The 12,032-nt window shown below is 33.5% G+C and overlaps 1 protein-coding gene and 1 pseudogene across 1 annotated transcript; both read right to left on the bottom strand.

Annotated features, from left to right (window-relative positions):
- Positions 1-5,905: 5,905 nt before the first annotated feature.
- LOC148947098 (ATP-dependent chromatin remodeler CHD8 pseudogene) lies at positions 5,906-6,460 on the bottom strand (annotated as a pseudogene).
- A 44-nt stretch (positions 6,461-6,504) lies between these two features.
- LOC148947097 (ATP-dependent chromatin remodeler CHD8-like) lies at positions 6,505-10,206 on the bottom strand. Its single transcript, XM_089097262.1, has 2 exons — positions 10,090-10,206; positions 6,505-7,308 (listed from the first exon to the last, which is right to left on the bottom strand). Exons 1-2 carry the CDS (start codon positions 10,091-10,093, stop codon positions 6,524-6,526), a joined length of 789 nt encoding a protein of 262 aa, XP_088953388.1. The 5' UTR covers positions 10,094-10,206; the 3' UTR covers positions 6,505-6,523.
- Between the last annotated feature and the right edge of the window lie 1,826 nt (positions 10,207-12,032).

The following is a 12,032-nucleotide window of genomic DNA, read 5'->3' as shown; positions in this document are numbered from 1 at the left end:
TTTTGTATAACCTAGCACCAACCACTACTTTTCAAAAGGTATTTCAGAACAAGTTCTTTTCTTATTGCCTCTCCAAAACTCACTTAAAAGTTGAACTACCATCTTTTTCACCCACAACTTTACTTTACAGCATTTTGAATACCCCAAAACCAAAGCAATACTTTCCAAAGCTATTTCAGAACAAGTTCTTTTCTTAGTGTCCCTCCTAAACCCATCTTACAACTTGAAGTACCAATCTTTTTCACCCACAACTTTACTTTACAGCTTTTTGAACACCCCAACATCAACAGAGACATGCAGAAAGCTGGGTTAATTTAGGTTCACTTAGAATGGTGCGCCACTCTAAGTGAACCTAAATTAACCCAGCGTTAAGCATGTCTCTGTTGATGAAATACCTTTTGAAAAGTAATTCTTGGTGTTAGGGTATTCAAAAATCTGTAAAGTAAAGTTGTGAGTGAAAAGGTTGAGTTCTTGAACATGTAAAATTGGTTTAGGGAGGACATTAAGAAAAGAACTTGTTCTGAAATGTCCTTTGAAAAGTATTGCCTGGTGTTGGGGTATTCAAAAAGTTGTAATCCTAAAAACAGTATAAGTAATGTTGTGGGTGAAAAGGATGAGTACTTCAAGTTGTAAAATGGGTTTAAGAGTGACATTAAGAAAATACTTGTTCTGAAATGCCTTTTGAAAAGTATTGCTTGGTGTTGTGGTATCTTAAAAGCTATAAAGTAAAGTTTTGGGTGATAAGGAGGAGTAGTTCAACATAAAATAATGAGTTTAGGAGGGACATTAAGAAAAGAACTTGTTCTGAAATGCTGTTTGAAAAGTATTGCCTGGTGTTGAGGTATCCTAAAAGCAGTAAAGTAATGTTGTGGGTGAAAAAGATGAGTAGTTCAACTTGTAAAATGGGTTTAGGCGTGATATTAAGACAAGAACTTGCTCTGAAATGCCTTTTGTAAAGTATTGCTTGATGTTGGGGTGTTCAAAAAGCTGTAAAGTAACGTTGCGGGTGAAACGTTGCCTTATGTAAAGTATTGCTTGATGTTGGGATATACAAAAAGTCGTAAAGTAAAGTTGTAGTGAAGAGGTTGAGTACTAGAACTTGTAAAATGTGTTTAGGAGGGACGTTAAGAAAGGAACTTGTTCTGAAATGCCTTTTGAAAAGTATTAATTGGTGTTTTGTTATTCAAAAAGCTGTAAAGTAAAGTATTGGGTGACAAGGATGGGTAATTCAACTTTTAAATGGGTTTAGAAAGGACATTACGAAAAGAACTTGTTCTGAAATATCTTTGAAAGGTATTGCTTGGTGTTGGGGTGTTCAAAAAGCTGTAAAGTAATGTTTTGGTGAAAAGGATGAGTGCTTCAAAATGTAAAATGGGTTCAGGAGGGACATTAGGTAAAGAACTTGTTTTGAAATGCCATTGAAAAGTATTGCTTGGTGTTGGGGTATTCAAAAAGCTACAAAGTAAAGTTGTGGGTGAAAATGATAGGTACTTCAACTTGTAAAATTGGTTTAGGAGACACATTAAGGAAAGAACTTGTTTTAAAATGCCTTATGTAAAGTATTGCTCGATGTTGGGGTGTACAAAAAGTCGTAAGTAAAGTTATAGTGAAAAGAATGAGTACTTAAACTTGTAAAATGGGTTTAGGAGGGACATTAAGGAATGAACTTGTTCTGAAATGCCTTTTGAAAAGTATTGCTTGATGTTGGGGTATTTAAAAAGCAGTAAAGTAAAGTTGTGGCTGAAAAAGATGAGTAGTTCAACTTGTAAAATTAGTTTAGGATGGACATTAGGAAAGGAACTTGTTCTGAAATGCCTTTGAAAAGTATTGTTTGTTGTTGAGGTATTCAAAAAGTCTGAAAGTAAAGTTGTGGGTGAAAAAGATGAGTAGTTCTACTTGTAGAAATAGTTTAGGAAGGACAATACGTAAAGAACTTGTTCAGAAATACCTTTGAAAAGTATTACTTGTTGTTGGGGTATTCAAAATGTTGTAATGTAAAGTTGTGGGTGAAGAGGATGGTAGTTCAACTTGTAAAATGGGTTTTGCAGAGACAATAGGAAGGGAACTTGTTCTGAAATGCCCTTTGAAAAGTATTGCTTGGTGTTAGGGTATTCAAAAAGCAGTAAAGTAAAGGTGTGGGTGAAAAAAAATGGTACTTCAAGTTGTAAGATGGGTTTAGGATGGAAATTATGAAAAGAACTTGTTCTGAAATATCCTTTGAAAAGTATTGCTTTGTGTTGGGGTATTCAAAAAGTCATAAAGTAAAGTTGTGGGTGAAAAAGATATGTACTTTAGCTTGTAAAATGGGTTAGGAGGGATATTATGAAAAGAACTTTTTCTAAAATGTTCTTTGAAAAGTATTGCTTGGTGTTAGGGTATTCAAAAAGTCCTAAAGTAAAGTTGTGGGCGAAAAAGATGATTATTTCAACATGTAAAATGGGTTTAGGTGGGATATTATGAAAAGAACTTTTTCTGAAAGGATATAAAAAGCATTTTGAAAAGTATTGCTTGATGTTGAGGTATTCAAAAAGTCGTAAAGTAAAGTTGTGGGTGAAAAGGATGAGTACTTCAAATTGTAAAATTGGTTTACAAGGGACATTATGAAACGAACTTGTTCTGAAAAAAATATAAAAAAGCCTTTTGAAAGGTATTGCTTGATGTTGTGGGTAAGCAAAAAGCAGTAAAGTAAAGTTTTGGCTGAAAAAGATGAGTAGTTCAACCTGTAAAATTGGTTTAGGAGGGACATTACGTAAAGAACTTTTTCTGAAAGGATATAAAAAGCCTTTTGAAAAGATTGCTTGATGTTTTGGTATGCAAAAAGTTGTAAAGTAAAGTTGTGGTGAAAAGGATGAGTACTTCAAATTGTAAAATGGATTTAGGAGGGATATTATGAAAAGAACTTGTTTTGAAAAAATATAAAAAAGCCTTTTGAAAAGTATTGCTTGATGTTGTTGGTGTGCAAAAAGCAGTAAAGTAAAGTTGTGGCTGAAAAAGATGAGTAGTGAAACCTGTAAAATTGGTTTAGAAGGACTATACATAAAGAACTTCTTCTGAAAAAATATAAAAAAGCCTTTTGAAAAGTATTTCTTGATGATGTGGTATTCAAAAAGTCTTAAAGTAATGTTGTGGGTGAAAAAGATGAGTAGTTCAACTTATGAAATTGGGTTAGGGAGGACTATACATAAAGATCTTGTTTTGAAAAGATGTAAAAAAGGCTTTTGAAAAGTATTGCTTGATGTTGTGGTATTCAAAAAGCCGTAAAGTAAAGTTGTGGTGAAAAGGATGAGTACTTCAACTTGTAAAATTGGTTTTGAAGGGACATGACATAAGGAACTTGTTCTGAAAAAATATGAAAAAGCCTTTTGAAAGGTATTGCTTGATGTTGGGGTATGCAAAAACCCGTAAAGTGAAGTTGTGGTGAAAAGTAGGCGTGCTTCAACTTGTAAAGTTAGTTTAGATGGGACGTTACATAAAGAAATCGTTTTAAAAGATATAAAAAAGCCTTTTGAAAAGTATTGCTTCATGGTGGGGTGAACAAAATATCGTAAGTTGAAATTGTAGGTGAAAAAGATGAGTATTTCAGCTTGTAAAATTGGTTTAGGGAGGACTAAACATAAGGAACTTGTTCTTAAAAGATATAAAAAAGCCTTGTTAAAAGTATTGCTTGATTTTGTGGTATTCAAAAGTCGTAAAGTAAAGTTGTGGTGAAAAGGATGCGTACTTCAACTTGTAAAATTGGTTTAGATGGGACATTACAGAAAGAACTCGTTTTTAAAACTATAAAAAAAGCCTTTTGAACGGTATTGCTTGATGTTGGGTTATTCAAAGAGTCGTAATGTAAAGTTGTGTTTGAGTAGAATGGGTAATTCAAGCTTTAATATGGACTTAAGAAGGACAACACGGAATGAGCTTTTTCTGAAAAGATATAAAAAAGCTTTTTGGAAAGTGATGCCTGATGTTTGTTTATTAAAAAAGTTGTAGAGTTAGGTTCGGGGGAAAAGGATGAGTACTTCAACTTGTAAAATTGATTTAGAAGGGACATTACATAAAGAACTTGTTCTTAAAAGATATAAAAAAGCCTTTTGAAAAGTATTGATTGATTTTGTGGGAATGCAAAAAGCATTAAAGTAAAGTTATGGTGAAAAGGATGAGTAGTTCAACTTGTAAAATTAGTTTAGAAGGGACATTACATTAAGAACTTGTTTTGAAAAGATATAAAAAAGCCTTTTGAAAAGTATTCCTTGATGTTGTGGTATTCAAAAAGTCGTAAAGTAAAGTTGTGTTGAAAAGGATGAGTACTTCAACTTGTAAAATGGGTTTTGAGAGGACTATACATAAAGAACTTGTTCTGAAAAGATATAAAAAGCCTTTTGAAAAGTATTGATAGATGTTGCGTGAATGCAAAAAGCAACAAAGTAAAGTTATGGATGAAAAGGATGAGCACTCCAACTTGTAAAATTAATTTGGGAGAGGCATTACGTAAAGAGCTTCTTCTGAAAAGATATAAAAAATCGCTTTGGTAAGTATTGCTTGATGTTGTGGTTTTCAAAAAGTCGTAAAGCAAAGTTGTGATGAAAAGGGTGAGTACTTCAACTTGTAAAATGGGTTTTGGGAGGACTATACATAAAGAACTTTTTCTGAAAGGATATAAAAAGCATTTTGAAAACTATTGCTTGATGTTGTGGTATTCAAAAAGTCTTAAAGTAAAGTTGTGTCTCAAATGCGCAAATAAAAAATATTAAAAATTGGGGCTCAGGGCACCTTTGGGGGCTTGGGGAGGGAGGGGGGGGTCTTTGGGGGCTCGGGGCCTTTGGAGGCCGGGGGGTTCCTTCGGGGTTGGGGTAGGGGGTCAGGGACCTTTTGGGTTGGGGTAGAGGACCTTACAAAATTGTTCAAATGGAACTTGTGTATTATAACGACCACAGAGTTTCACCTTCAAAACATCTTCTAAAATCATCTTCTAAAATGCCTCAAACGGTTTCCCTTAAATCATCTTCTAAAATGCCTCAAACGGTTTCGCTCAAATAATCCCTAAACGTAATTTCTGTGTGTTCCTTTTTTTTGGCATTCCTGCGCTGTCACATTTAAAATTCCTAGGAAACCCTTTCCCGCGTTAATCTCTTCATCTCTAAGATCAAAACATTCTCTCCACCGATAATATGCATGTGCAAACTTTGCCCAAAGACAATTCTCCTGGACGAACATCAACAAATCAATCAACCTTGACATCATCCATCAGACATTAATAAACTTCGCCCTGAGAAAATTCTCCTGGACAAACACCAACAAATCAATCGACCTTGACATCATCCATCAGACATTAATAAAGTTTACCCTGAGACATTTATCCTGGACGAACACCAACAAATCAATTTCTCGGAAACGTGTTCTCCCTGGGGATTCTATGCCCATATATGGTGTACTGTCAGGAGTTATAGGGTCCCCCCTACAAATATCAAACTTCAGGGACAAAGGAAGGTCCCTCTCCAATACATGGAATAATTTCTCTTTATTCTACTGTCAGTCTTTATTTTCATTTGAAAAAAGAAACAACTTTTTTTTATTTAATACAGAAAAAGAGCTAACATTGTCGACCGTTTTGCTTATAGCAATACAAAGTGCTTATAATTTTGTGTTATCTGTTATCTGGGAATGCAAACATTAGCAAATAATTTATTATCATCTATGATAATTCAGTCTGGAACACACTTATAATTTTCAAAAATTTGAATCAGGACCACAACGTGGGAGCAAGTTTTGGCTCAAGCATAAGTACCTTGTAGTTTAAAAATCAGATGCACTAGTCACCTTTTTTAATTAGATCTTCAATTTCCTTCTTAGAAAGTTGCTTTCCTAGCCCCCCACAGCCAGATATGCCAGCAGATGCTACATCCTTATCATCACTTCATTTTACACTTTGAGAAGTGTTCATACTTTGATGAACAGCTTTATCAAGTCCAAGCTTTTTAGAGGCTTTGTCAAACATTTCTCTTTCATATGTGTTTCTATTAATCAATCGGTAAACTTTCACTGTTTCTGATTGTCCAATTCGATGCCACATTACCTGTGCTTGTAAATCATTCTGAGGGTTCCAATCAGAATCATAAATAATCACTGTACCGGCAGCAGTTAAATTAATACCTAAGCCGCCGGCCATTGTACATAAGAGGAATACGAATCGATCTGAGTCCGGTTTTGAATAGCGATCAATCGCCGCTTGCCGGAGGTTACCCGTAATACGACCGTCAATCCTTTCGTAAGGATATTTCTGATAAATAAGATAATCTTCAAGTATATCTAAACATTTGACCATTTGTGAAAATATTGAAACTCGAGGCCCTGCTGCTTTGAGCTTTTGCAGAAATTTATTAACAAGTACAAGTTTGCCAGAGGACTGAACAAGTGATCTAAAATAGAGTTCATCATGATCGAAGTCATGACCATCCACTGATTGCTTCATATCATACTAAATTTGATCTTCAGCACCGTTTAAGACAAAAGGATGAATACAACATCTTCTTACTTACATTATAGTATTCATTAAATTCGGAATGTTTTGATAGTTAGTTCCTTTCTGCAAGAATGCAAAGTTACGTTCTAAAATTCCTCTATAATATTTCTTTTGAATATTAGTCAGTTCAACTTGGACGATGGTCTCAGTTTTGGGAGCCAAAGTTTTCTCAACGTCCTCTTTCAGTCGTCTTAACATCATTGGCTTCAAAAAAGCTTGTAGTTTCTGCACATGCTCTTCTGTCACCAGATCCCCAAACTCCCACAAAAAACTTTCACTATTATTAAACTGCTGAGGCTCAAGGAAATTCAAAAGTGAAAATAACTCACTAATATTATTTTGCAACGGAGTACCAGAGAGAAGAACAAAATGCTCGGTATTCAATAGTCTCAAACCTTCCAGTAATTTACAATTTTTGTTTTTCAGCCTATGAGCTTCATCAATAATACACGATCTCCATGGAAAACTTCTCAGTTCAACACAATCAGTAATAATAACTTCAAAAGTAGTAATTAAAACGTTAAACTTAAAAGCGTCCTTCACTCTTTTCCCGTTTTCATCCTTAAAATACAGCTCATATTCAGTAATCATATTTCTATTATTGGATGATCCATGATAAACAATGACGTTCATATTTGTCCAAGTTTCAATTTCTCTTTGCCGATTCGGAATTATTGATAATGGCGCAACGACAAGGAAAGGACCACGTATACCATACTTGAACACGGCATCAATAAATGTCAGTGACTGGATAGTTTTACCAAGACCCATCTCGTCAGCCAGAATACATATTCCGCCTTAAATCAAAAGATCAATTAAAAATCGCAAGTCTTGAAGGGTTATAGAACATAACTCTTTTTCTTGTCCAAGGATTAATGTTCCAGTAGAGTAATTGAAGTTCTAATGATAATAAATAACGAAAAAAATAAAGCGTTCTGCGTTCCTTAGGCTTATAACAACAAATTTTTTTGTAATCTTTGGGCGTTCCATAGGAAACTACAATTATTGAACTGCGTTCAATAGCTCTTATCAGAACCAATTAAAATAACTATTTGGTTGTTGTGCGTCAAAGCTCAATAAGCTGCAATTCGTTTTTTCTTGATAGAAAATTCTTGTTGTATTTATGTATAGAGAAAAATTGAAAATTAAATTAAAAATCTTCATCGAACATTCTGCCAGAACCTTCCTTAAAAGGTGTTATGGAAATGCAAAATTTTTAACTTTTTATTTTACTTTTTAACTATAATTTTTGGTGCAATGGGAATACCATAGGTGTATAGAGGGAAAGTTATACCAACAGACTTTGGCCTTTTCTTCCAATTATCAAATTATTCACGTAAAATTAACCTTACTGTTCAAATGGCGTTCAATAGAGCATATTACACTCACTCAATAAGTAATTTCAATTAATAAAAATCAGATCTAATTTTTAAAAATCAGATCATATTGTTGATTCAAGGGCACCAACAATAGAAATAACACCAAAACTAATCGATATAATCGAAAATATATCAAGAAACATTAAAATAGACAAGCTAAATGAATGGAGAGACAAAAATGGAACATGGTGAGCAAATAGAAAACAAATACTTAATTTGAAAGAAAACTATATGAAAAGCTTAATAAAAAAGAAAGCAGTATTATGTTTACACTGAGATCTACCCATGCTGGTACCAATGCATATAAAGCCAAGTTCTTAGGTGAAAGTGAAAATTGTGTTAAATGTGGCCAAGTTGAAACTACATAGCACGTATTAATTGGATGCCAAAGATAGAGAACAGAAAAAAAAGAAATAACAGAATTTTAAAGAAAATTAGACGACCACTCAGTTCAACTGTGTTACTATGTGACATAGAAGACGGCAAGCTGGCAGTTGAGACGGTTAAGCTACCGACAAAATTCTTGAAGAAGATTGGAAGAACAGTGACCATCTAAATAAGTCAATCAACAGAAGATTCCGTCCTAAGGCCACCAGACAAGAGAGGACGGTTAATCAACCATCGTCCCCATCATCAAATAAGATCTGTTGAACACGGGGCATGCTTTATATTAGGGGAAACGTTAGATCTTAAAGGACACATACAAAGGATGTTCAAGGAGTGGCTTGTGTTATGAGAAAAAGAATAGGATGCAGTTGTGTTGCACAAATTTAAGAGGTATATTTTTAAACTACAGCTTTAGTCTGTTTTTAAATGGAAGCCCCAGTCAGATCTATTTTCCCTTTACAGCTCTTCTTTTAATGCATGAGAAGAAATATTAGTTTTTGATAAATCGTTATTAATCTGAGATTTGGACTATACATTTTACGCTACTTGTAAGATATTACATGTTCCATCAACAACTAAGAAATACTACTAAGTAAACTCATTTGCACATCTACTTTTATTTATTTTTTTTAATATCAATTTTTGACAACAAAATGAAAGCAAATTAAACTTGGTACATTACTATATCATGGGAAGAGGGGCTGTTTAGGTATTTTCCCTAATAGTGTGCCATTCAAAATATATATATATATATATATATATATATATATATATATATATATATATATATATATATATATATATATATATATATATATATATATATATATATATATATATATATATATATATATATATATATATATATATATATATATATATATATATATTTATATATTTCACTCAATATGATTAGTCACATTTTAGCAACTCAAGAAAGCCAGTTATAGAAAACTTGAACATTTGAATTCATTCACTAGAACGGAAATCAATTTATTTCATCATTTTAGGACAATTTTTCGTTAAAAGACAAAAACAAGCAAGGAAACTCAAAATACTACTAAATCATAGCTAAGGTAATTTTTTTTCAAATGTTATGTCACTCAAACGATAATATTTACCGTTGGAACATTTATAATAATTCATTTTTATGAAAATCTGGCTTAGGCTCAAAATTCGGTAAAATTTGAAATTTTTCAGACATTAGCAAAATTTTGACAATTTGGAAATTAGGCTGAAAATTTGGTTTCCTGAAACGAGATTAACCAACATTTCTGACACGGGGCACGTTTCTCAAACAAACCTTAAGTAGGACCTAAGCTACTATTCTTTTCTCCATTTATTCATGTATTTAGTCACTAAAAGTTCTATAGTTAACTGGGAAACCAAAAAGAAGACTAGTTAAGGGAGCTTAAGTCACGAAACCTGAATATTCACCCTTTATTACATAAGCCTGTATGGCGGTAATCAACTAATTGATTCATATAACGGTAATACAACTGGCAGTTCAAAGCAAATTTAAGTTTTTAGTAAAACTATTATCCAATTTTTTGAAGCACAAATTTTTAGCAGGGAAACAAGCAAAAAATAAGAGTTGCCTGAAATAATTTATATTATACCAGAGTATGGGAGACAATCCAACTACTTCTCTGGTTATGTGACAATCAAACAGTGGTTTTTTTAGACGAAGCTTGCAGCAAGGTATTAACGTTTGAACGCATGTTTTTAAAGAATTTGTGAAAGTAATATATAATATCTTTGGAAGAAATAAGACAAGATACAAGAAAAAGGGAAGCTAGAAATAAGACTTACCCATTATACCAAGAAAAGACGAGCCAGTTGAGACCTTCTAGTTGGCACTCCCGTAATGTATTACCACCCAAATAAACTAGAGACTCTTCAAGCTTTTCCCACTCGTTTGGTTTGAGTCGTGGTTTCTTCTGCAAAATTATGGGATAGTTGATGTGGACGTAGAATTAGAAAATTAAGGTTACAAAATTTGAAACTTGTCAGTTCGATCTGTTCTACTCATAGAACAAACCCTGAGAAGGCAGTGCTCGGTATTAGCATGGCTACAGTCATAATTCTATTCCAAAGGTAAAATTAAGATCAACATATTAATGCACAAAATATTAGACATATTGTAGTGTGTTGAACAGAGCTAAGGAGTTCGTCAAACAGTTCGTGGTAACGAACTGTAAGTAACGAGCGACCCGGCTCAATGGTAACCGAAAATCAAAAAACAGAAATTTGATACCACTAGATACATCAAAAGAATCAAATTTTAATGCTGATTTCAGATATATAAGTTTCATCAAGTTTAGTTATACCCATCAGAAGTTACGCGCCAGAGAAAATTGGGCTCATTTTAGAAAAAAGGGGGAAAGATCCCCTAAAAGTTATAGAACCTTAATGAAAATCACACCATCATATTCAATCTATCAGAGAACCCTACTGTATAGGTTTCAAGCACCTATCTACAAAAATGTGGAATTTTGCATTTTTTGCCAGAAGAAAGATCACGGATGCGTGTTTATTTGGGTTTTTTTTCCCAGGGGTGATCGCATCGACCCAGTGGTCCTAGAATATCGTGGGAGGGCTCGTTGGAACGGAAATTAAAAGTTCTAGTGCCCTTTTTAAGTGACCAAAAAAATGGAGGGCAATTAGGCCCCTCCTAAGCATATTTTTTCCCAAAGTCACCTGATCAAAATTTTGAGATAGCCATTTTGTTCAACATGGTCGAAAATATGATAACTATGTCTTTTAGGATAACTTAATCCCCCGAAATCCCCGGGGGAAGGGCTGAAAGTTATGAACTTTAACCAATATTAACATATAGTGTTGGTTATTGGGAAGTATACAGACGATTTCAGGGGGGATTTTTTTCCGGTAGTGGGGGGAGGGGGTGGGTCGGGGCTTATGTGGGAGGAAATTTCCATGAAAAAAGTTTTCTTGGGGGAAGGGACATTGTTATAAAGGGGGCGCCGGATTTCCCAGCATTATTTAAAAAAAATAAGAAATTATATTAAAAAAAACAAGTTTTCAACTGAAAGTAAGGAGTAACATTAAAACTTAAAACGAACTGAAAATATTACGTATATGATTGGGTTCCCCCGCTGGTTAATACCTCGCTCTTTAATCCCAAAATTTTTATTACTTTCATAAGAGCTATTTATTCTAATTAACGGCCTTTGTGATTAAGGCGTCATTTTTAAAGAATTGGAACAAAATTCGAACTTTAGCTTAAAGAGTAAGGTATTGACTAGGGGGCGAACCCCCTAATATACGTATAAAAATATATGAATATTGAAGTTCGTTACCTAAGTTAATTCGTAAGTTACGTATTATTATTACTAATAAAAATGTTCGTAAATAAAATTAAACAACTTTTGAGAAAGCCATTTAACCAAATAAAAGTAATATAAATATGAAAATTTTGTTGTAATTATTCATGTACGGTTAGCCAAAATCAAAACTTGCATTAATTCAAAAACGTTCAAAAATTAAATAAAAATAACAAGTTTTTTTTAAGTGAAAGTAAGGAACGGCGTTAAAACTTAAAACGAACAGAAATTATTCCGTATATGAAAGGGGCTGTCCCCTCCTCAACGCCTCACTCTTTACGCTAAAGTTTGACTTTCTCACAACTCTATTTTTTTTAAACAATAAAAAACATGAGCGTAAAGGGCAAGGCGTTGAGGAGGGGACAGCCTCTTTCATATACGAAATAAGTTCTGTTCGTTTGAAGTTTTAAC

The sequence above is a fragment of the Artemia sp. Qi Xiang Cuo genome, chromosome 11 (assembly GCF_049724085.1).
Source record: "Artemia sp. Qi Xiang Cuo chromosome 11, ASM4972408v1, whole genome shotgun sequence".
NCBI lineage: Eukaryota > Metazoa > Arthropoda > Branchiopoda > Anostraca > Artemiidae > Artemia > Artemia sp. Qi Xiang Cuo.
The sequence above is the reverse complement of the archived record's forward strand: the minus strand, read 5'-3'. Positions and strand labels throughout refer to the sequence as shown.